This window comes from Uncinocarpus reesii, genomic scaffold, assembly GCF_000003515.1.
Source record: "Uncinocarpus reesii 1704 scaffold_2 genomic scaffold, whole genome shotgun sequence".
Lineage (NCBI taxonomy): Eukaryota > Fungi > Ascomycota > Eurotiomycetes > Onygenales > Onygenaceae > Uncinocarpus > Uncinocarpus reesii.
Window position 1 is genome coordinate 898,996 of NW_003052499.1, and position 23,262 is coordinate 922,257.

General features: G+C 48.3%; 10 protein-coding genes across 10 annotated transcripts in view; 8 read left to right on the plus strand and 2 right to left on the minus strand.

The window, feature by feature from the left end:
• Positions 1-778, plus strand: part of UREG_03279 (uncharacterized protein) — a gene marked incomplete at both ends in the record, with an annotated part of 1,894 nt that extends 1,116 nt beyond the window's left edge. The window contains 2 exons of the mRNA XM_002543716.1: positions 45-322; positions 379-778. Coding sequence (XP_002543762.1) covers positions 45-322; positions 379-778 — 678 coding nt within the window. The remainder of the gene's footprint in view (positions 1-44; positions 323-378) is intronic.
• A 717-nt stretch (positions 779-1,495) lies between these two features.
• UREG_03280 (uncharacterized protein) lies at positions 1,496-2,545 on the plus strand (the record flags this gene model as incomplete). The annotated part of the gene is made up of 2 exons (XM_002543717.1): positions 1,496-1,702; positions 1,793-2,545. The coding sequence occupies 2 exons, from the start codon at positions 1,496-1,498 to the stop codon at positions 2,543-2,545; spliced, it is 960 nt and encodes a 319-aa protein (XP_002543763.1).
• A 607-nt stretch (positions 2,546-3,152) lies between these two features.
• Positions 3,153-4,521, minus strand: UREG_03281 (uncharacterized protein; the record flags this gene model as incomplete). The annotated part of the gene is made up of 4 exons (XM_002543718.1): positions 3,153-3,394; positions 3,451-3,556; positions 3,619-4,158; positions 4,213-4,521. The coding sequence occupies 4 exons, from the start codon at positions 4,519-4,521 to the stop codon at positions 3,153-3,155; spliced, it is 1,197 nt and encodes a 398-aa protein (XP_002543764.1).
• Positions 4,522-6,574: 2,053 nt separating this feature from the next.
• On the plus strand, positions 6,575-8,034 carry UREG_03282 (uncharacterized protein; the record flags this gene model as incomplete). The annotated part of the gene is made up of 6 exons (XM_002543719.1): positions 6,575-6,880; positions 6,943-7,201; positions 7,244-7,293; positions 7,348-7,444; positions 7,511-7,599; positions 7,666-8,034. The coding sequence occupies 6 exons, from the start codon at positions 6,575-6,577 to the stop codon at positions 8,032-8,034; spliced, it is 1,170 nt and encodes a 389-aa protein (XP_002543765.1).
• Positions 8,035-8,879: 845 nt separating this feature from the next.
• UREG_03283 (uncharacterized protein) lies at positions 8,880-9,327 on the plus strand (the record flags this gene model as incomplete). The annotated part of the gene is made up of 2 exons (XM_002543720.1): positions 8,880-9,046; positions 9,126-9,327. 2 exons carry the CDS (start codon positions 8,880-8,882, stop codon positions 9,325-9,327), a joined length of 369 nt encoding a protein of 122 aa, XP_002543766.1.
• Positions 9,328-9,968: 641 nt separating this feature from the next.
• Positions 9,969-12,365, plus strand: UREG_03284 (uncharacterized protein; the record flags this gene model as incomplete). Its single annotated transcript, XM_002543721.1, has 1 exon — positions 9,969-12,365. One exon carries the CDS (start codon positions 9,969-9,971, stop codon positions 12,363-12,365), a length of 2,397 nt encoding a protein of 798 aa, XP_002543767.1.
• A 1,282-nt stretch (positions 12,366-13,647) lies between these two features.
• Positions 13,648-14,802, plus strand: UREG_03285 (uncharacterized protein; the record flags this gene model as incomplete). Its single annotated transcript, XM_002543722.1, has 5 exons — positions 13,648-13,941; positions 14,160-14,178; positions 14,215-14,269; positions 14,337-14,523; positions 14,596-14,802. 5 exons carry the CDS (start codon positions 13,648-13,650, stop codon positions 14,800-14,802), a joined length of 762 nt encoding a protein of 253 aa, XP_002543768.1.
• A 1,155-nt stretch (positions 14,803-15,957) lies between these two features.
• On the plus strand, positions 15,958-17,373 carry UREG_03286 (uncharacterized protein; the record flags this gene model as incomplete). The annotated part of the gene is made up of 2 exons (XM_002543723.1): positions 15,958-16,142; positions 16,212-17,373. 2 exons carry the CDS (start codon positions 15,958-15,960, stop codon positions 17,371-17,373), a joined length of 1,347 nt encoding a protein of 448 aa, XP_002543769.1.
• Positions 17,374-18,186: 813 nt separating this feature from the next.
• UREG_03287 (uncharacterized protein) lies at positions 18,187-21,006 on the minus strand (the record flags this gene model as incomplete). The annotated part of the gene is made up of 5 exons (XM_002543724.1): positions 18,187-18,765; positions 18,827-18,928; positions 19,108-19,464; positions 19,518-20,661; positions 20,900-21,006. 5 exons carry the CDS (start codon positions 21,004-21,006, stop codon positions 18,187-18,189), a joined length of 2,289 nt encoding a protein of 762 aa, XP_002543770.1.
• Positions 21,007-21,254: 248 nt separating this feature from the next.
• UREG_03288 (CDC37 protein) lies at positions 21,255-22,754 on the plus strand (the record flags this gene model as incomplete). The annotated part of the gene is made up of 2 exons (XM_002543725.1): positions 21,255-22,228; positions 22,298-22,754. 2 exons carry the CDS (start codon positions 21,255-21,257, stop codon positions 22,752-22,754), a joined length of 1,431 nt encoding a protein of 476 aa, XP_002543771.1.
• Positions 22,755-23,262: the final 508 nt, after the last annotated feature.

The following is a 23,262-nucleotide window of genomic DNA, read 5'->3' on the forward strand; positions in this document are numbered from 1 at the left end:
CCAAACGTGAAGAATCGGAGATTTCTGCTAAGTTCTGTTTGTAGCATCGCGATCTTCACTTGGGAAATATATGTATTAAGTCCACCCGACCCAACGAATCTCCGGATGAGCCCTTCAAGCTACCAGATAATGTTGGTCCCGGTTTTGGATTAAGTGGCATGGAGACAACCATTATTGATTACTCACTCTCCCGAGCCAGCATAAATATGCACGACACATCCATGGATGAAGATACTGTTTGGTCGGACCTGGATAAGAAAAAGTTGTTTGATGCCATCGGGCAAGATGATGATGAGAAACTTCTTCGAGACACTTATCGGCTGTAAGTTCGCAATTCTAACGTCAGATCAAGCTCAGAAGTCCTAACTGGCACCCCAGGATGCGCAGAGAGGTCTATCGAGATCAAGATCCCGGCCATTCTCGAAGCGAACCCTGGCGTTGGAAAGAGTCTAACCCGCGGACTAACTTGATATGGCTTTCATTCGTCCTCACCATGCTGCTTAGCAAAGGTCAAACTGATGGCATCCTGCCGGTACCGCAAAGCCATTTGACACCCGTTTCTCCTAGAAGTACCAATACTGGAAACGAGAAGCAGGGTGAAAACGACGATGACACAGACAGCCTAGACATCCAGCTTGAGTTACTTGACCGTCTACAGACCGTTTTGGATGTTTTGAATCCAGAGAAGGAGGAGGAGGATGTACTACTCTGCGCAGGCGACCTGGTTGCATTTGGTATCGGGTCGCAATGGTTGGTTGAGTCAGACTTTTTGTGCTGAATTTAGGGGGTTAGGATGGCGAATGCCTAATACACTACACCCCAGTATATCTCATTTGATAGTCATCAGTCTCTTTTTCCCTTCGACTATTAAGGAGTTCAAACCTGGCGTTGGAGGATTAGGTTTCAGGGGCATACACATGGAGCGACACATTATATTATTGACTATAAAGCGATTGGCGAAGATATCATCTACATCTCAATCAGGATGAAGCATGAGACAAAAATGTAAATTACTAAAACATTCATCCCACTCAAAGCCAGGATAGGGCGAAGTAGAAGTATGGAGTCACAAGTGTTGAGCAAGTAGCCCTGGTAACTAATGACTAAGCTAGATATATTTTATCACATGATGTACCCCGCACGCTAGTTAAACCCGCGGGGCAACTAGCTTGCAGCTGTTGGGGTATCCGGATTCTCCAACTCAAACATTCGGTGATCATAAACAAGCAATATCTTCTCTTAGCTCTACGGCTAAACAACCGGCACTATTCAATTAGGCGGGATCCGAACTTCGGGCCATTCATCGAGCCATACCAGCTAATGTTTAATAGCAGGTTCTAGGGCAATTTGAAATGACCCAACTTGGTGGAAGCAGAAGCCCCCTGTTGAGGTTTAATCTTCCTCCAGAACCAGATTAAGCGCCGTTATTGCTTGTGCTTTGGCGATACAAGTGTTTTTCTAATTACTCTTATTAAGAAGGGCCAATTTATTCGAGATGTCGGATGCGGAGTATCAAAATCTAGGCTTCATAGGAATCGGTGCCATGGGGCGGCCAATGGTGGAAAATCTAGCAAAGAAACTACCGGCCAACAGCATCATCAGCATTTATGATGTGTCTGAGCAGGTATTGGACGACGTGGTAGCAGGAAATGGTGGGAAAATAGTAAAATGTTTAAGTGCAAGAGCCGTTGCGGAGAGATCGGTACGCAAACCGACCTCAAACAAACCCGCATTCCTTCGTTGCATGATAATAGGTAAGGTTCTTGTTATCTAACGACAAACGAAAAACTAGGACGTTATTATTACTATGGTCCCTGAAGGCTTGCATGTCAGGCAGGTATATCTTGACCGGAATATCGGGATTTGCGCAACGGATGTGTCCAACAAGCTCCTGATCGACTGTTCTACAATTGATACCGCGACGAGTCTCGCAGTCAAAGAACACATTTTCACCCATTTTCCCAGCGCATCTTTCTACGACGCACCTGTCAGCGGTGGCGTAATTGGTGCGAAGAAGGGAACAATCGCATTCTTCCTCGGTTGCGCAGAAGGCGACCCGAATCTGCCGCTACTCGCAAACCTGGCTTCCATGATGGGGAAACAAATCATTCCCTGCGGCGGACCGTCCCTGGGCCTCGCAGCAAAGCTTTCCAACAACTATCTCTCAGGCTTGATTGCTATCGCGTGTTCGGAAGCAATGAACATGGGCATGCGGTCAGGCCTAGATCCACGCGTCCTGGCCAACGTCTACAGCGCGGGAACTGCGCAAAATACGATTTGCGATCGGTTCAATCCCGTTCCGGGCGTATACCCTGACTCCCCATCAAGCCATGGATACAAGGAAGGGTTCAAAGTGCAGCTTATGAAGAAGGATTTTGGGCTGGCTGTTGACATGGCGACGAGAGTGGGTGCACAGCTGGCCTTGGGTGCGGCGGGCTTGCAAACGTATACTGATGCAAGCCAGGATCCCAGGTGTAAAGATTTGGATTCTAGGGTTGTTTATCGCTTCTTGGGAGGCGTTGAGGACTGGAAGGGTAGAGAGTAGGTGAATGAGAACAATATGCTAGTTTCTAGTATAGCAAATCATCTCTTTTCCGTAAATAGTACGCGTGGATAGATTTGGTATTATATCAGACCTACTCACTGGAAACCCAACTACTGAATAACTGAGCTAAGGATTGGATCCTCCAATTTGGGCTCAAGGTGGTAGGGGAATTTTGAATCCTTTGATATTCGTACATGTATAAATTAAGCTACGGAGAGTTTTGAACAAAAGCCCTACGATACTCTGTATGGAGCATAATAGAGCTTTTTTAGTAAGTACAGGACGTACTTATGAGGATAATCTTCGCGACATCTATCGCCTTTGGATTTATGGCTGGCCGGGACCAGAATGCGGTTAACATTTACTCTCAACGTTTATTGCACACACAGTGCTGAAACCCAAACATTCATTTATGTCAATTTCATCAATTGTGGTTGCAAATAGAAAGACTACCTAATGTTTACATGTATGAACGCAAATTAAGGTAGCACATGTAGCCGATATGCCCTGAACTGGAGAAACGAGTGAAACCGTGAAACAAAAGTCAGAGCCATCCAGATAACCATATTATATTGCAATTCTGAACGACCAGCCGCAGCGATCTCGTTTACTCGCCGCTGCCGTTGTAGAGAAGTTTGTTGGTAGTCGAGCGGCCAGGGTTGGTGATTTTACCCTCAGCCATACCAGCAAGATGAGCGCAAACCTCACTTGGGGCAATATTTTGGGAAGCCATGATTGCAGCAGCAACGCCGGCAACGTGTGGAGCCGCCATGGAGGTACCGGACATGGCCCTGGAACGGTTACCGGGGACAGTGGAGATAATATTGTTTCCGGGAGCATAGATTTCAACTATTTCATCTAGTTAGCATGTAATTGTGCATACACACAGTGAAGCATGATCTTACTGGTAGCTCCGTAGTTGGAGAAGGATGCCTTGCGGTCAAATTCAGTGGAGGCAGCAACAGTGCAGACATTTTCGGCGGAGGCAGGAGAGATGTTTCTAGCATCAGTCTATTGGAGCCTTTAGCAATCAAATGATCCTCCACTTTGGGGAAGTAAATCGCGATGCTTACATTGCAATTTCCAGCTGCTACAGCAAGGAAGATGCCGGCATTTGCTGCATTGGTAGCAGCTTGGTTGACAGAGGTCATTCGTCCACCGCCGATGGACAAGTTCATCACAGCTTTGCCAAGGACGTTGTTTTCGCGTGCATGAGTGACACACCAGTTCAAACCTGCGATAATGCCACTCCAGGATCCAGAACCTCGGTTGTTGAGAACCTTGACCGAGACAATACTGGCTTTTTTGGCGATCCCGTAAGCGTTTCCAGCAACAGTTCCCGCAGTGTGGGTACCATGACCATGACCATCGAGGTGTGCGCCACCTACAACATTTGTGCCCAAGACACCTCGGCCACCAAAGTCAGGATGTGTGATATCAATTCCGGTATCAACGCCATAAAATGTGATGCCTTCACCAGCCATCTCATCATAAACAAGGGTTGAGTTGCCTCTCTCGCGGTGAGAAACTCTCCCAAGCCCCCAAGATGGAGCATTTGGCTGAGACGCCCACCCCAGTATCTTCGCACGGCGGTCATGCTCGACGTAATCAACCTATGCTTCGAATCAGACTTGAAACTCACAAGCAAGGTACACAGGACCACTAACGTTGTCATCCTTGAGGATTTCATTGATGGTATCACGGCTGAACGATCCGCTGTAGCCTTGCCATCCGTTGATTGAGTACATATGCTTCAAACCGCCAAAGTTCGTAGATCCTCTTTTGCTAAGGTGCTCATGATGGAGGTTCGTGACACCACTGACATGAGAGTCAAACTCAGTGGAAGAGACGGAGTCTTTCATAACAACAATATAAGAGTTGGGAATAATGTCCTTGCTAGATGCACCTAGCAATTGTGCGGCATCAACAACCGACAAAGCAGCAAAGGCTGCAGCAACAGACTTAATAAAGCCCATGATGAAAGGATACAACGAGTTTCAGACTGCAGAGAGGATGCGGTATGAAAGGCGTTGGTGGGTGAAGTTGGCAAAGTGAGGGGATGCGGGCCTTTTAAGGGCTTCCATCGACTCTTCCACTTCTTCAAACGTCATGTAGACATTATCGCAACCACTGTACGCTCGTTCAATCAAATGCAACAGCATAATTGTAACTATGTCAAGTGGAGCATTGACATATTGGTTTAAACAGAACGAAGCATCTCATATTCCTCGGATTGCCGCTGCAACGCAACTTAGCACAAAAGAAAAAAGGCACACGGACCAGGGCAGAACAACAAGGACTGACATGGGCTCAGAAGCGCCCAGCTCGCCTAACGGAGACATTGTCCAGAAAAGCTCTGGGTTCGCGCCCACAGCGTTGCAGCCGAATAAATGGGGGCTGTGGTGGTTCTACTGATGATTGGAGATGGTGCATTCATTTAAACAGCAATTGGCAATGCCGCCAAGGTCATGTAACTTGATCTCAGGCAGACGGGGATGCGGTGTGGTTCTCACATCCTCTTGTGAACTGTTGTTGTTGTTGTCAACCAAGAGGGTTGATGAAGCATCCCTGGAGATCAGGTGGACTCGGCATGGATCATTGTTGGACCGTGAGCCCCAAGCAGCCCCAGTTGTTCATCTCGTTAACGAAAACACTCCGCTCCCATCCTGGGCTCAATCGCCTGCAGAATTCAATCTCCCATTTTTCCAGACACAGAATCAGTAATGTGAGGGCTAACACAATGACTATATCTCGGTCGAGTGGCATCAATCCCAAGACAGGAACCCGAAAATCCCCCACGACGGAGGGGTGGGAGAGTGAAAAGATGCCGTCCACGGGAAACAGCTGGCCTGCGCCATCAATATCGGCCCGATTGATTATGGATGGATGCTGGCCGTGGCAGCTCTTCCGGTTCCCGAAAATTCAGTTTCCCGGACGCTCAAGATGCTGATCCATGCCCAAGTATGATTAGATTCGCACAGATGTGACCCTGGTTTGCCTTCAGAGAGGCCCTAACGAGGTCGCGAGAGGGCCTTTTGTCCGGTGGGAAGATCCCTATATTAACCCCGCTAAGTCAAGGATACCTACTTCATGACAGAACTTGCACCTCCAGTCAAAATTATACTCGAAATATTAGATGCAAATTCGTCCCCCAGAGACCGTCTCTCAGTCCAGATTCTGTGTCTCTCTGTTTGTTATTGCTCTTTCAGTGCTTCCTCCTCTGGCTTGCGCTTATTCCAGCAAGTCTACTCTCTCAAACAAGCTGTTTGATTGTGTTATTTTGCTCAGTCGCACAACTGTCTAAGGCTATTGTCGGCTCCAAGCTGACCAGGCACAGCAACTTTCCCTCCAGGTGCTCCCAAGGTTTTCAAATAATGCAAGCCGGACAACTTCCCCGCGTACTTCCCCGCGCACCTCCCCTGTCTCTTCTGCGCCCCGGAAAGCTTACCGCCATCCCAAGCCCACGTTCAGTTTACATTATAACGTGGCGAATCTCACCATGGAATTGTATTTGGATGGAGTGGTTTGTCAATCGAGTTAATTCAGGCTTTACGATTGCGACAGAAGATTTTCCACGACTTTGGGAAGGCAGCGTGAGCAATCCACCGCTCCGGCTGCGGTTTTCTTCGGTTAGCTCAACAAACCATATATGGCTCCTTACCCATATTTCCATTCGGGAAGGACCTGGCATAAGAACGATACCCAAACTCTACGAGAGACTCCCTGCTCAAGGTTAAATATTAGTTGCGGCGTGAGACGTTGCAGATTCTGCGTATGGCAACCTGATAATGGCTGATATGACATCACGTGTATCCTCGATCTTCAGAAATGCGACGCTCTATCCGGGCTTGGATGGTACTCTCAAGGAGGAACCCTAGCAAATGATTTCTAGTTGATATGCCTCCCCAAAGCTAGACTAACGTCTATATAAGTTACATCAAGTCCAATCTTCATCGTCCCAAGTTCTTGCCATTTCCCCTTTTCGCTATCTCTTTCTCCGGCTCTTATCAGTGTCATCCGGCGCCTATCATGCAGCTGCTAAGATCCAGCCTTTTACTTTTGCTGCCTTTTGTGGTAGCAAATCCAATCCCACAGGAAGACAGTGACATTATCCCTGGACAGTATATCATCACTCTGAAGGATGGCCTCTCACAGGCAGATGTTGAATCCCACAAAACCTGGGTTTCCTCCGTTCATCGATCCAATCTTGCTGCTACAGGTCGGCAAGGAATACAATCCGGGGGCATCGCCAAGGCCTTTCAAATCCATGATTTGAACGTCTACTCGGGCAACTTTGATGAGCAAACGGCGGAAGATATTAGACGTAGTCCATATGTAAGCTCAGCCTAGCCCCAGTAACACCATGTTATCATTCATTAAACACATACACCATCTAGGTGAAATCCGTTACTCCTGATCGAAAGGTGTATCTCGCGGAGACCGTCACGCAGGAGGATGCGATATGGAACCTAGGCCACATGTCCAGCAAAGGTCAACCGTCCACCACCTACAAATATGACAGCGCTGCTGGTGAAGGCGTATGGGCCTATGTTTTGGATACCGGGATCCATATCTCCCACGAAGAATTTGAAGGGCGTGCGATTCTTGGGTACAATGCTGTGAAAAACACACCTCATGAGGATAGGAACGGGCATGGTACGTATGTATCGGGGATTATTGCTGGAAAAACCTACGGAGTTGCAAAAAAGGCTACTGTTGTGTCTGCAAAGGCATTCGATACTGGCAGCGTGAGTAGTTCCTATACTTCTAAATTTTTAATTGCTAACTTTTTTTTTTGATAGAGCTCTTACACATATATTTTCGATGCGTATAACTGGATCGTCAAGAATATTACTGAAAGCCGGAGACAAACCAAATCAGTTGTGAACATGAGTATTTGTAAGCTTGCAATCTTGCCCTGCATGAAGGCTACATTAAGGGAATTATTTCTAAACATTATCTTAGCGAGTGCCAAATATCAGCCATTCGACGATGCTGTTGAGCGTGCTTACAGAGCCGGTGTTGTCACTGTTGCCGCTGCTGGTAATGATGGGGTGAGATCTCTCGCAATCTAACCGCCTAAGTAGTCAATGACGGATTTTATGCTGATTCATCTATAGAGAGATGCTTCACGCAACACCCCAGCCTCTGCACGCAATGCGATTACCGTGGGAGCTTTCCGCGCTGACAACACTCGCTCCACGTTCTCCAACTATGGCAGGGTTGTTGACATCTTTGCCCCTGGAGAGTTGATCAAATCTTCTTGGCCTAGCCCTACCAACAACCTCACCAACATTGCAAGTGGAACTTCGGCAGCAGCTCCCCATGTTGTCGGCCTTGTCGCTTATCTGATGAGTCTTGAGACCTTCACGAGTCCGGCGGCAGTTGCGAGAAGGGTAATTCAGCTTGCAATCCCTAATTTGGTCAAGAACCCTGGTACTGGCAGCCCCAACAGACTCGCATACAACGGTATCCAGGAGCGGCGTTGAATTTGGGCCGAAATGATGCATGGATAACGAAGGTCGCAATGGGCTGGGCCCGGGGAAGCCAGACATATTCTGGTGTGAATGTATGGACATATAAGTTACATCCTCTGTTATAGTCCTGGGTCAAGAACCAGGACCGGGGGACTTAAACAAGCAAATCAGAAGACTTGGCATTTCAATCTCGGAGCGCGCCTTTTCAACATTTTCAATAATTGCAGGGTACTCAATAATATCAGAATATGGCTACGCCATGGCGGAAACCGGGTCCGAGATTTTGCGAATAATGGAGGAACATGGGCTGGATTCCTGCCACAAAGAAACCCTCATTTTTACTCCAGGAACGCCGTAATTAAAATAATCGTTCAGCCGTTGGAGGACGCACACACATCAATAATACCATAAAGACGCAAGAGCCGAGGATTTGTTCTTGATTTAATTACCGATATAATTTCAATTGACAGTTGTTGTTCGGCCTTGGGGAAAGCGCGGGGTAAACTGATGTTTGGGGCGGATGTTGCCCGGAATGCCGAATCCCGCAAGGCCCGGTCGGGTATCAAGGTGTTTGGCGGCAACGGCTTTGAGGCTCGATGATGCAGAAATGTGGTTGGGGTAAAGTATGGCTCCCTCTATTACATACGGAGGGAATTGGTCCGTTTTTGGATGGCGCGCCGATTCGTAGATTCATACTGGAAAGGCATCCAAGTTGACCTCTACAGCGCGCAACGTAGGCATCCCAACCAGGTAAGTACTTGCAAGCTTGACTTGTATCGCAGTAGTTACTCACACTTTATAGCTTACGAAACCTACAAAAGACATAACTAGTTACTCGAATTGCAACACAGACAAAAATGTCTACCGACCCAGCCCTCACCCCTCTACACCAAAAGCTCTTCGAAGAAGGCCTGAAAGTCCGCCGCGAAGTTGTCGGCAACGAGTACGTCGACCGCGCCCTCGCCGGCGGCTCTACGGAATTCTCTCGCGCCGGTCAAGAGCTCGTCACAGAATTTTGCTGGGGGTATGCTTGGACACGACCGGGGACTCGACCGCAAACAGCGCAGTTTACTCAACATCGGCATGCTCATGGCGCTCAACAGGGCGCCGGAGCTGGCGGTGCATATTCGAGGAGCGATCAATAATGGGTTGACGGAGGTGGAAATTCGAGAGGCGATATTGCATGCTACGACGTATTGTGGTGTGCCGGCAGGCGTGGATGCGATGAAGACTGCTGAGAGGGTGCTGAACGAAATGGAAGAGAAGGGGGAGCATAAGCGGGAGCTAGGGAAGCGCGTTGCATGACTTGTAGACTGCGTAACTAAACCACGCATATAACTATCTAGAGTGTTTAACTATCGGCTGCTGTGAACATATCCAGATCGCATCTGATAAGATGGCCAAGACCTCAGCAATGCTTCGCCCACGTGATTCCCCACATCCCCGCGCAAGATTTTCTCCGCACCTTTTCCTCCAAAAGTAGTAACTACTCCGTAGTTATTATTAGTTCGCTCCCGTCAGGATTGCACCGCAGACACATTGTTTCCGCTCTTCTCCACCGCAAGGAATATTAGTCTCCGTCAATCTTTCCCCAACTCCGTCGCATATTATTGCAAGCTCCTTCATGGTGGATGGCACGGACTCCAATGGGCTGGAGAAGGGTCGGGCAGGGGAGGCTGGCTCTCCTCTGACTTCCGGTCGCACTGCAGCCACCGATGCCGGCGTACCAGCACCGGAGAAAAAGCCGAGACGATTTCAATGTAAACGCTGTCAGAATAGGTTTTCCCGACTGGAGCATCTTCAAAGACATGAGAGAATTCGTACGTATTCCTAAGAATTTTGGGTTCGTCGGTTGTAAAGACTAGCTCTCATTATTTGTCCCCTTGTAGACACCCAAGAGAAGCCTTTTGCATGTCAGTTATGCGAACATCGGTTTACCAGAAGGTATGTGTTACCAATCTTTTGATTTCAATCGACAGACTTGGTTACTGATCAGCTGCAGTGATTTGTTAATACGCCACGAGCGGTTGTCACACAACAAATTCGGGCCGCAGAAACGTGGCAGAGGCTCTCGGTCTCATGCTGCAAAGGTTGATACTCCTGCTTCAACTTTTCCCGAGACTCCACAGACATCCGTCACAGCTTTTGATAACCATCATCGAGCTTCTCCCGCTGCTCCTCGGCCAAACATTGAATGCCAAGATGACTTCCCTCTGGCGACGTTATCAATGGCCGCAGAACATGTGTCGCTTCAGCTACCATATGGCACTCCTTCCAGTCATCCCGCGCCCAATTCGCCCCATGTTGCCTTTGCACAGGGTGGTACCATGACAACGTCAGAGCCGCCCACTCAACTGGATGCGAACATCCATACCCTTGAGCTAGAGAACTCGCTGGATGAGCTCTCAGCCTTTCTGGACAATGGATCGTTATCGTCTTACCATTTCTCGTCCCTTGTTTCCGCCGAGCAGCCCCTGCCATTATTCTCCCCTGAATCCGTAACTCACCTCCCTGAGATCGGCCACGTCGAGCATTCAATCTTCCATTATGATCATAGTCATCACCATACTGATGACCCTGGGTCATTCGCTCACTTTGGGTCCCGGCTTCCATCGCTCCAGCCAGAGGAGCAACCACCTCAGATTGGACGGATGCATATCCCTCATCGCCCACTGAGTGAAATCTCTCTCAACGACAGAAAGCATATCCTGTCGAAACTGAACGAGTTCTCTTCAGTTATCCAACCGTCCTTTCAACTTCCGTCATGCTTGGCCCTCGCAAGATATGTTGCTGCCTACATTAACGGATTCCACGAGCATCTCCCGTTTCTCCATATAGCTACTATGTCCATAACACATTGCTCTGTTGAGCTTATCCTTGCCATTGCAGCTGTGGGGACACAATATTGCCTTGAAGGAGAAAAAGGCATTGATCTTTTCTACGCAAGCCACGCGATAGCTATGGAAAGAATACGACGCCGGGATGCGAGGCGGAATGCAGTGCATCATCCAGAGTTGCCAGGACCAACTCCTCCGGTGGACGGTTTAGGACAGAACCTCAATTCTTGTCATTCCCAGCCTTTGTCTGCGCAGCCCGGCTCGGGTTCGATCAAGGAAGCGTTATCCGACACGGTTGCCGAAGAAGAAGACCTTATTCAGACAATCCAAGCATTGCTAATATTAATGGCCATGGCCACATGGGCAAAACAAAAGGAAATTCTGCGAGAGGCCTTGGGTTTACAAAGCATCTTGGCCACGCTTGTCCGTGACCATGGTCTTCAAGGCGAAGCTATGCCGGACAATGTCTCATGGGAAGAATGGGTCCGGGTGGAGACGGCTAAAAGAACAAAATTCATTGTCTACTGCTTTTTCAACTTACATTGCATCGTTTACAACATTCCGTCTTTGATTCTGAATTCTGAAGTTCACCTCTTGCTACCCTCTGGGTCAGCCGAGTTCAAAGCTCCGACCGGTTCTCTATGGCTAGAAGCCAAGCAGAAAGCTTCGCCGGAAGTGAACTTTCAGGATGCGCTGAACCGCTTATTTTCCCGTGGTGCTAACGACGTTTCCGAACCTAACTCGTCACTAGGCAATTACATTCTGATACACGCGATTATCCAACACATATTCTTCCTTCGTCAAGTCGCTCGAGGGCGTTTTGATGGCAAAAGAGATATGGCCTATGAAGACGTTTGCGCTTTGGAACGAGCATTGCGCAACTGGCAGATAGGGTGGAAGCGCCACCCCGAATCTTCGCTTGATCCGCAAGACCCGAATGGGCCGGTAGCCTTCAATTCCACAGCCCTCCTTCGCCTAGCCTATATCCGGCTTAATATCGATATCGGGCCTGGCAGGGCGCTTGATACTCGAGATCCGATGCAGATCGCAAAAGCATTCCGTGCTAGTCCGCCGATACAGCGCACTCCCAAACTGGTCCGTGCCGTGCTCCATTCCGCCCATGCCCTCAGTATTCCAGTGAAGATCGGCATCAGGCTCGTTGCGCAAACACAGACCTTTATATGGTCGATTCAGCATTCGATCTGTTCTCTGGAATGTGCTTTCCTATTGAGCAAATGGCTTGAGGCGCTATCAATGCCGAATCCTAATCCTCCGATTAGTGATGACGAACGTCGCATAGCCGCGCTAGTGAAGATGATGCTCGACGAAACGGAATTCCCTGTTCCCGCCGACTTAGCGATGGGCACACAGGAGCTGAACCAGCATCTCAATGCTGGAATATTGCGAGTCTGGGCGCAAATTTTCAAGGGGTCTCAAACGTGGGCCATCGTCGGGGTAATCGGTAATGCTCTAAATATTTGCGCTGATTTAGCGCAACAGGGGTGAAAATGACCGCTTCAAGTAAAGATTGAAGTTTTGGCCCTATAATCACTCTGTTAGTTATTTATTGATCAAAGAGCGCTTTGGTAACTAGTTATTAGTTATTGCTTGAGAACCCAACTTGTGGGGAATTGGGGCACGGGTGCCAAGACTGTGGGGATGTCGGCAGAATCCCCAAGCCTCCCCAACTGTTATTAACTACGGAGTACTCCGTACATCTCGATGTACTTATTTACTCAGCTCGCAGCGGGATATCTTACATCGGCAAAGTGTTGGGGGGTTACACTACTACAAATCCCCTTGGTGCCTTCAGCTGTCCCCTAATAAAGATCGATTTCGCCCTTCATTAGCCAAAAGCCGGAAGGCTCGGAAGGACAATCGCCGTGCGGAAGCTAAAAAGAATTGTGGGATGGAGGAATTGGTGAAAGAAAGCGGGAGAAGGCTTTCAGAAGCTGGGGAGTGCCGGTGCTGCAGGAGCTGCTTGAAAAGTTAGCTCAAAGGTTGTTGAAACTGCTCATCTGAACTACACATACTGACAATGACCTGAGCATTCATGCGAACATAACTAGTGCTTTACAGAAACTGCAGACAGATCTTCATTAAGCACTGTCCAGCCGTCTGGCTATTGGTCTTGTCTTCTCTTCCCCTTTTGCTCGGTTTGAAGGCCACTCATTCTGTGTGGTTGTCATTCATCATCAGATATTTCAGAATTGCAGCTCATTTGCAGTGCTGAAAAAAGACAATAAAATCCTCCTTTCAAACCTTCAACTATTCCATCTTCATCCCTATTAAGCACTTTCAAATCCCTTGCGAAGATTTTCAGCTAGGATCTCATTACCATCCTTATCATACAATGCGGCCCATTAGCGACCAGCGACCCATGAGTCCTATCAGAGTAGAGAGATGTGATACAGCACAATGCTCCAATCCTGGCTGTTTTTCTTCTTCCACTTCGGGCAGGAGATAGGGCTTCCCGACTCTATATGGTTAAGAGCTGTGTACAGAGGTCGCCGCCATACTGGTCCTTCAGTATAGGGGCCTCTCCCAAGCCTTCGGCGCTGCTTAGTGGTCCCTAACTTGTAGGGCTGCAGAGACCAACCCCCCTTGCCCCCACAAGATCACCCCTAAACTCAAGCCTGCGAACGCCTGTTCGAAAGGCACGAGGCCGGCTCTGCTCCTGACGCTTTCCCTTGAGAGAGAGGCTCCTGCACTTATATAAGATGGCACTTTCCGTCTTCCCCATCACAGCTGCTAGTTGCGGAAGAGAGTGCTTTCCATCTTCCCTCTCATGGCCACTGTTTTCGTTGGCTATATATTCGCCGTGATCCTCACCCTGATCCTGACTCTTTTCTCTTCTCTTCTCTCCCCAAGTCCTCCCAAAGCGACAAATCCCGACAAATCTCAACAAATCTCGACAATGGTGAACTGGGGGGCGATGCGTGCGGTGGCGTGGGTTGTTGCCGCCGGTGTGGTGGTGGTGGCGTTGGCGGTCTACTGCCCGATGCAGGTGCAGCTGTATCGCTGGGCCCGTAGGGACCAGCAGGACCAGCTGCAGCAGACGGCGGCTGACCCTCAACAGACGGTAGGTTGAGGTGAGTTTCTTTTGTTTTTTGTTTTGTTTTCTGATCGCGCGTTTATTATTGCATGTTTTATTCTTATATTTTTATCCTTGTATCTTTTACACCAGCGAGGTTCACACTTCTACGCAGTGCTGGTGACCAGTATCCATTTCCGGCTTATGACGGATTGGAGAAGCCAAGATGAACCCAAAAGCAATGTATTTTAATAGTTGAATTTAAGATAACTGGCAAGATTGGTGGTGTGTTTTTGAGCAGGAGTTATTACTATATGCTAGGATGTACTCCGTACTCCTTAATACTTTGTGGTGGCGGCCATTTCCCCGACACTATGTATGTAAACCCGCCTAGAGGAATAATACTATTCCTCATTAAATTCCTTAACCATTTCGAATCGCAGGTGCACGCGTGCTGAACCCGCCGCCCTTTATAAAGCCATTGCCCCGGCGGCTCCGCGGAAGAGTAACGGCTGTAAACAGGTTACTGAAGTCTGGCGTCCGCAAGTTTTCGTGTTGCAGGAGCTGGAGATCGCGCAGAGACCGGGAGTTGATTGGGTTTTTGTTGTGCCAATCGTGAACAGCTTCGCAGTGAGCTTCTAAGAGCGGGTCTTTCGAGGCATATGTATGTGCCAGCCACGTTGGACCTTTTGGGGAGAACAGCATTCCAAAGTTCCGGCTCACAAAGAGAAAAGCTACCAGGCCCCCGCGATTGAAATTCACCTTTGTTTTGCATCTCTTGCATTTGTGCCGATCGTAGTTGCCTTTGAAAAAGAGCTGTGTAACCGCTTCATCCCCCGTGGTCATATGTGGGCACAACGGGATATTCAGACTCTTGCATATATTGGCAAAATCGCGGCTCGAAGATAGCTGGGAAGTCCTGCAGATGTCCAATGCAATAAAAATACGCCGGTCAGTACCGAAAAAATATATGCGTCCCACCCCAGAAACCAAGTTACCCTGATCATTGCAGTCACGAAAGTAATCGTACTTCGGCCCCCATTTTACCTGCTTACGATATGCCGTCTTAACATCCGCAAAGCTTAGCTCTCGAAAAACACCGATTCGGAAACATTTCACGGTTTTTAAACAGTAGCGTGTGTGGGCTTTCTTTGCTAATTCTTCGTTGGAAAATTCCGTATATCGATGCCTTTTTAGGCATCCTTGACAACAATACCCCTTGACGGCTCCATCACATTCAAGGTGGCATAGAGCCTCAAAGCGGTCCGTTCGGTCTGCGCATCGTTGAGTGTGATCGAAGACACTGCACCAATAGAATTTGGAGCAGGTAAGTCTGAGTGCGAGTCCTGATGCCAGGGGCAGGTAATCATTAACGGTGGCCAGAAGCTCTGGGGCGAGTCTGTAGAGGCAGCTGTGGCTTGTGTTATAGGCTGTGGCTTCAACAGAATGGCCACGGCGGTTTTCAAGAGAATCATTGCTTCTGATAAGCTGGATGGCTGTGCGGAATAGATTGCGACCCATGGCTATATTGATTGATCAGCATTGAACTAAAGAGATAATCTTGTATAGGAGAGGTACTGTTTGGTTATTATAGAAGCAGACTGGATACTATCAGGGAGAACAGCTGCCGAGAGCATCAGTTTTCCAAGCGAGACATTCAGTAATAGTTATTTATAGGCGCTGATTTCGCGGATGTATGACATCAAGACTACATGGTTACCGCGAAAATTCCGCAACTCGGTCAAGCTGCTAGATGGAACCATCCCGGAGAAGCCGATTTCACTGCTGAACTCACATGCAGCAAGTAAAGCGTTGATAACGGAAAGGGTTAATGCAACAGGCTGTTTGATAGACCTCCAACGGGTGTAATTCTAGTCAGTCATTTGATGCGATTTTGCCAGGGAAGAGATCACATGACGCCGTCACGCCGACCATGCTCACCTCTAACTTCATAGATATCAGCAGGCATCCCGCTCTCCAAAGCAACAACCGTCAAGGTAATCGCCGATGACTTGCCTATTCGGACCTCTTATGGCATAAGTTCTTCCAGACCTCAGCTCCAATATGCTGAGAAGTCGTCTCGAGCGGTTCTTCGAACCCCGCCGCTCGTATGAACAGCTGGGCGGAGAAGACAGCGAGCAGGATGAGATAGAGGGCAATGCCGTACGCGAAGAACCCGCCTCAAGCCCATTTTCATGGCTCGAATACGGAATATTCTTATGGATGGGTGTATCCATGCTCTGGGCATGGTACGTTCAAGTTCCAGGATACTACACTCCGCGAGCCATATCCAGCTAACCGCAATTGCGAATTTATAGGAACATGTTCCTCGCCGCGGCACCGTACTTTCAACGTCGATTTGAGTCCAATAGTTGGATCGAGACGAACTTTCAATCTTCTATTCTCTCCGTCTCCTGCATAACCAACCTCTCAACGGTCCTCGCTCTGGCGAAATTACAGAAGAACGCCTCCTACCCTTGGAGAATAAGAGCCTCAATTCTCCTAAATATCGTTGTCTTTAGCTTCCTTGCTCTATCCACCGTGCTATTCCGCAATGTGGCCGTTTGGATGTATTTTGTGTTCACTTTGGTTATGGTCTTTGCAGGCTCCTTGGCCACTGGCACGAACCAGAACGGAGTGTTTGCTTATGTGTCCAGTTTTGGGCGAAGTGAATATACCCAAGCCATTATGGTTGGACATGGGGTTGCCGGTGTGCTGCCCTGCATTGTTCAAATGATAACCGTCCTTGTTATCCCGGATACTAGCGACGCTGTTGATCAGGAAACTGTCCAGTATCAATCGGCGAAATCCGCTTTCGTATATTTCGCAACAGCGACAGGTGTCTCCGCGCTAGCTCTCCTCGCTTTCTTTTACCTTGATGGGTCTCGGAAAACCATCGCTCTCGAAGAATCAGACGCAGACGTGCCAGTTAAGCAATCTATCCCCCTGCGTACTCTATTCCGCAAGGTCCGCTTTACCGCTTATGCACTATTCATGTGCTTCACCGTCACTATGGTTTTCCCAGTTTTCACCGCTAAGATACACAGCGTATGGAAATCTGATGACCCCCCACCTCGAATCCTTCAACCTGCTGCATTCGTCCCCTTGGGTTTTCTCTGCTGGAACATAGGGGATCTCCTAGGCAGAATGTCAGCTGGTATGCCCCTCCTCGCGAGGCTGATTCGTCGACCATTTCTGCTTTTCATGTTCTCCCTAGCGCGTGTTTTGTTTGTTCCATTATACCTGATGTGTAACATCCGGGGAGAAGGCGCAAAGATCCAGAGTGACTTTTTCTATTTATTTGTTGTACAATTCCTCTTTGGGGTAACAAATGGAGCCCTGGGGGCTTTGTGCATGGTTGGTGCAGTGAGGTGGGTCAGTGAAGAAGAAAGAGAGGCTACTGGTGCATTTATGAGCATGATGCTAGTTGCTGGACTGACAGCAGGGAGCTTATTAAGTTTTCTTGTTGCAAAGCTATGAAGCTTTCTGCAGCTGTCATTAACAGCTCCCCTCTTTTTGCTTAGCTCTTCCTTGTATATATATGACATGGAAAGCCTAGAGAACATAAAAGGTTTATGTTAGATGACATGCAACTGTGTGTATATAATATGCAGTATATACTATCGAAGAGTTGTTTTTCAGCATCTTAGATGCATTGCTCAGCTCAACTTTCATTCCCATATTTCCCTAAAACTGCAGAAATAAGGGATGACAACAAATCTGCAATTGGATTCATGGAGGCGAGAAGACGTACATGTACACAGTTCTCTGACTGGTAGTTATACAGACTGGAATGTTAAATCCCCAGTGGTGTAACGGGCGCAAAAAAGTGCCCAACTCAAACAGCAGTAATTCAAACTGCCTAATAAAAGCCATGTGTTTGTATTGAGAGAGGGGAGAACAAATTGTGAATAGTTGAACAAAACAAAGGCAAAAAATAAATAGAACAATAGTCACCGAAATAACCGCCTGTGACAGTAACTATAATCCACATAGGTAGTCTGGCAAAGCCACAAAAGCAAAGCCCCAATATAATATGACATGTGAGTCGAAACAAGGTCTATATGCCCCATTTTCCCGCTGGATATCATGAGAATTAATACAAAGATAAAGAGAATATAGATGTGTGAGCACTCTTGGATTGCAACTTAGATCCATGCAGCTCAATAACACACCTGCCAGCGCGTTTCCTGCGCTAGTAAGGAACATTGTCGAGGCATAATTAGACCTCGAGGCATCATATTGTCGACGAGGACTGGGAAGATCTGCGGAGTATATTTCCTTGGGCCAAATCTAGCGTTTGACGGTATCGCTAGCCCTTTCGCCAACCTCCTCATCGCTCTCTGCAGGCCCTAGCTTCTTGGCCTGAATGTCTTCCTCTTCGACGTCTCCGCTTTCGTCATACTCCTCGTCTTCACCATCTTGGAGCATTTGTTGCAATTCTTCTGCTTCTGAAGGTGGCCCACGGACTGTGGATCCTTCGTAATGGGCCACGGGAGTCATTCCAGATTCCCCTCCGCTGATTTGCCATTCCATGAGTTTCATGAATGCACCATCTGGCCTTGAACTGAGATCTTTGTAGGAACCCTGTTCGGCAACCCGGCCTTCTGAGTCCAGAACAATGATTGTATCAGAACGTTTTATGGTTGACAGCCTATGGGCAATACTGATAGTGGTATTGCTTCCGCGGAACAAGGCTGCCAGAGCGCTGTTAACGAGAGTCTCAGATTCTGCATCAAGAGCCGATGTCGCTTCGTCAAGAATTAAGATATCAGGGTCTTTGATAAGAGCTCGGGCGATTGCAATCCGCTGCTTCTGGCCTCCAGAGAGTTGGGTTCCTCGTGCACCCACATGCGTATCAAGACCATCGGGCTAAGTTGGAAGTCAGCAACTTGAATTGAATAGAAAATCAAATAATGATGTGAATACTTACGAAATCGCCGATAAACTGACAATTAGCCTTTCTCGCAGCAGCGATAATCTCAGCCCTGGTTGCCCTCTGGCTTTCCATAAGATATGTTCTCAGCAATGGTACCTGAAAACAACACCGGTTCTTGGGAAACCAGGCCAATTCTTCTTCGAAGCGATTTCGCGTTCATTGTAGAGACGTCTGTGCCGTTAATGTAGATTTTCCCCCTCGTTCGGGTTATAAAAGCGAAGCAACAAAGCTGCAATGGTGGATTTCCCGCCCCCTGAAGGTCCAACAATCGCAACATTAGCTCCCTGTGGGACTTCAAAATCGAGATCTTTGAAAATCGTTACAGCAGGTCGAGTCGGATAACTGAATCGAACATTTTCAAATTTAATAGGCCCTTGCGCCGATTTAACTTTTGATCCAACAGTAGGTGAAATGGTGGGCTTTCGGTCCTGAAGTTCAAAGAGGCGACTGGCAGCGCCGACGCCCTTCATTAGTTCTGAGTAAAAGCTCGATAACCCGAACATACTCGAGCCTGCATATACAGTGTACATGAGAAATGATGTGAGTTCACCGATAGTGATTCCACCGGACTGAACCATCCCGCCGCCTACATATAGTAGAGCAAGAATGGTCATATTTCCTGTGAAACCAGTCTAAAAGTTGTTTAGTATGATAGACATGAAGATCGGGGATCAAGGGTACTTACAGCGGAGAAAAATGTCGCGCTGATAAACGATTCTCTCTTTCCTAATTCGAATATTCGCTTGACTTGATGGTTGTATCGACTGACTTCCAATCGCTCCCCAGCGAAAGATTGACTCGTTCTCACGTTACCTAACCGCTCTTCGGCGATCTTGGTGAGAGTCCCCAAATTCTTTTGTATCTTCCGGCTTAAGTTTCTGATTGCCCTACCGTAGAAGAAGGCTGCGATAGCAACTGGTGGAAATAGCAATGCTAGAATACCCGACAACTTAAGGCTGACATATGCCATCATCCCAAAACCGGCAGCGCCACTCACCGCTGCACGAAGTCCATCGGAGAGATTCTGAGTGATACTTTTTCCAACAATGATAGTATCTGAACTTAGCCGCGAAATCAAGTCTCCAACTCGGTTCGCATCGAAGAATTCAGCGTCTTGGACATAGGTCTGTCGGAAGAGCCTTGATCGTAGTCTAGCAACAATCCGCTCTCCAACAATTCGTAAGATGATGATTCTCCCATAGCTAGCTGCAGCACCAAGAGTAAGGACGCCTGCCAAAGCACCATAAAACCAAGGAAGACTGAGGCCAAAGAGCTGATTCGAGTCCGGGTTCGTGGCGATATCAAGGATTTTGCCGATGGAGAAAGGAATTGACATGCTAACCGAAGACGAAAGAATAAGCAATACGAATGCAACAGATAGGATCTTCGCTTCTGGACGGGCAATCTTGATCAACCGCCATATTTCCCGAACTCCTGCCTTCTTCCCGTGAGCGAGACCGTCTTTCGCCAGCCGCGCACTTAAGTTAATTTGAGCAGCTTGCGAGGCTTTCTCCGAGCGTTCAAATCCTTTATGCAAGTCATCCTGTAGACTAGAAACCGTATTTTCCGACTCATTCCTGCCGTTATTAAAATCCTTCGGTGTTGGCGAACGCTCTTGTTTTCGCACGCTTCTTGCAGCCGAAAACCAACAAATTTGCTTCAGGCCATTTTGGGTAAGAGAGAGCGACTCGAATTTATTCCGTACGACGACGAACGAAGCGGCTGAAATGAGAGTTCTTTGTAACCCATAGCCTCGGATAAAGGGCGTACGCTTCACATTGCGGTCGATTTGGGCTATTTCGAACGCTGCTCTGGTGATTGGCCTCTGGCTTCCGTTCGAAAGGTTCGTAAAACAATGTTTACTAGTATGAGCAATGCGACACGACGGCGTTCGAGAGGTCAATGTCGTTAGAAGGCCGGGGCCGCGCATTGCGAGAACGGTTTAGGGACTGTGGGCGCTGCCGCTCGCCCGATGGGTGTGTCGGCGGGTGGTTGAAGTTGGTTAACTGTCAACAGTCATCGCAGGCAATCGGTAGTTCTAATTCCAAATGAACGAAATCGACAAACCAAAGGTTGCGGAAGTGAACGTCGTCGGCTTGTTGAGCTGCAGGAATCACAAGCAGAAATTTTGAAAGATGCGATGACGACTGAGGTTGAAGCTTCGAATCTTCCATCTTGATCCATTTCCCCCCACCACAGCAGGACGACGGTGTTCTGTCCTCGAGTTTCCCGCCACCAACTCCCAGTCGCCATACGGCAGCAATTCTTTGAGCGAATTAGTTTGACATTCTCTCTACTTTGATACTGTGCCGGTTCCATCCTCTGGCCTACAAACGTTGGTGCTTCAGCTTGTATTTCCCCGCGTCCCGCGAGCCTAGCCGCCGCTAACAACACTTGCAACTCACACGAAGAACTCCCGAAAATGGTCCTAGACTATAGCAAATGGGACGCTCTCGAGCTCTCTGACGATTCGGATATCGAAGTCCACCCAAATGTGGACAAACGATCCTTTATCCGCGCGAAGCAGCACCAAATTCACCAGCAAAGGCTCCAGCGCCGGAATGAGATCGCGACCTTGAAGTATGAGAGAATCATAAACGACGGTCTTTTACAGCGGATTGATAGCCTTTTGAGCGCGCTGAGAAAGCATGAAGATAGCTCCCGACACCCAGATGAGCTGGTCTTCCAGGCCCTGATCGAGTCCGCCGGAGACCCAGAGAAGGACCAACCTCCTGCTCCCCCGGAGGGTGTGCATACCCAGGAGAAGGAAACCCCGAAATATTCGCAGATGATGGGATCATTGGTTGACCAAGTCAAAAATGAGCTGGATCAAGCAAAGCCCGAGAACCGGTTCCAGGCGTTCATCGCAGGGGTAGAGGGCCACAGGGCCAAAGTTCTTAATCTGCAGCAAGAGTTACTCGTGAAGCTCGCCCAGCTTGAGAAGGAGGAGAGCAGCAAAATCACGAGCGACAGCATTCACACGGGGTTTGACAGCTCCTATATCTCAAAACCCAGGGCCGAATCCAAGCCCAAAAAGACAGAGCCACAGGTTGAGCTGCTCAACTCGGGGCTAAACAAGAACGAAGTCGGAGCTGTGTCGTCTGGCGCCGAAGCGGATGAAGAGCCCGAGCCTGGAGATGAAGGTGATACCAGCGTTTCTCCTCTAGCCAAAAAGTTCGCAAGGCTCAAGTATGGCGATTACACCGGTACTCTGCAGTTCATCACTGAACATCCGGACATCGTGGCCGAACGAAAGACAGATGAACTTCTCATGGAAGCCTTCAATGCTCAAATTGCTGGTGATGAAGATTATGCTCGTCAATGCGTTCACCAGGGCTTGCTTCTACAATACTGTCGCTCGTTGGGTCCGGATGGAGTCTCTCTTTTCTTCAAACGGTACGCATCATTTATAGCTCCGAGTTAACCCCTCATTACTGACTCTACTATGCAGCATTACCACTAAAGATCACCGCGCAAACGTTCTCTTCCTGCGACGATGTCAACGACACCTACAACAAGATCAAAGTGCGCGCCCCCAGAACTGCATAAGCAACCTGCCGGGGTTGAGCAAATTCAACTCCATGCTGTCGACCCATCCACCAAAATCAACATTAGCATCCCGCCAGCAGACAGTACCGATCCACAGCACATTGCAGCTCGGGAGACGTTTGAGCGCTTCCCACCGGGCCTCCAGCGTGCACTGCAATCCGAGAGTCTCGACGAAGTGAATAAAGTTCTTGGCAAAATGAGTGTCGACGAGGCCGAGGAAGTGGTTGAAAAGCTGGGCGAGAGCGGTATTCTGAGCCTCCAGGAAGGCATCCTCGATGCGACCACTGAGGAAGGGAAGAAACGGCTAGAAGAAATCGAGGAGGAGAGTAAGAGAGAAGTCGAAAATCAAGAAGTCGTTGGGGATCCGGAGTGAGATTGACAGATCGGTATGTTGATGCTTTTTTTCTGCGAATCCTAGACTGGCCGACGTCTGTGGTATCTGTATGTATGATGGTGTAGTCTTCCACTCTGAACATTCTCACTTGGCTTGTTCACAACGTCCCACCAAGAATAGCCCCATTGCTATTTTGATTGTAGATTCGACAGTTGTATCAAGGTTAGGAAGAAAGGGGGAGGAAGCAACTGCCGCATCAACTTTTTGTTATATGCCCACCCGAAAAATATTTTATTCATGTTTGGACATGGTCACCGATAGTCCAGATTGAGCAAAAAGGAAATGATATTAGATCAATTCGGGGTATATGATAAAAGATAGGGGGTAAAAGGGGGATTAATAAAATCTCTATGAACAAATCTGTCCAAAAAGACATGGTATCACTGGCATGAGAAGGGAATGAATACAACCGAATAAACCCAAAAGTGCAAAACATAATATGTTGAAGTTTTGTGAGGCCGGGAAAATCAACTATGTAGTTATACAA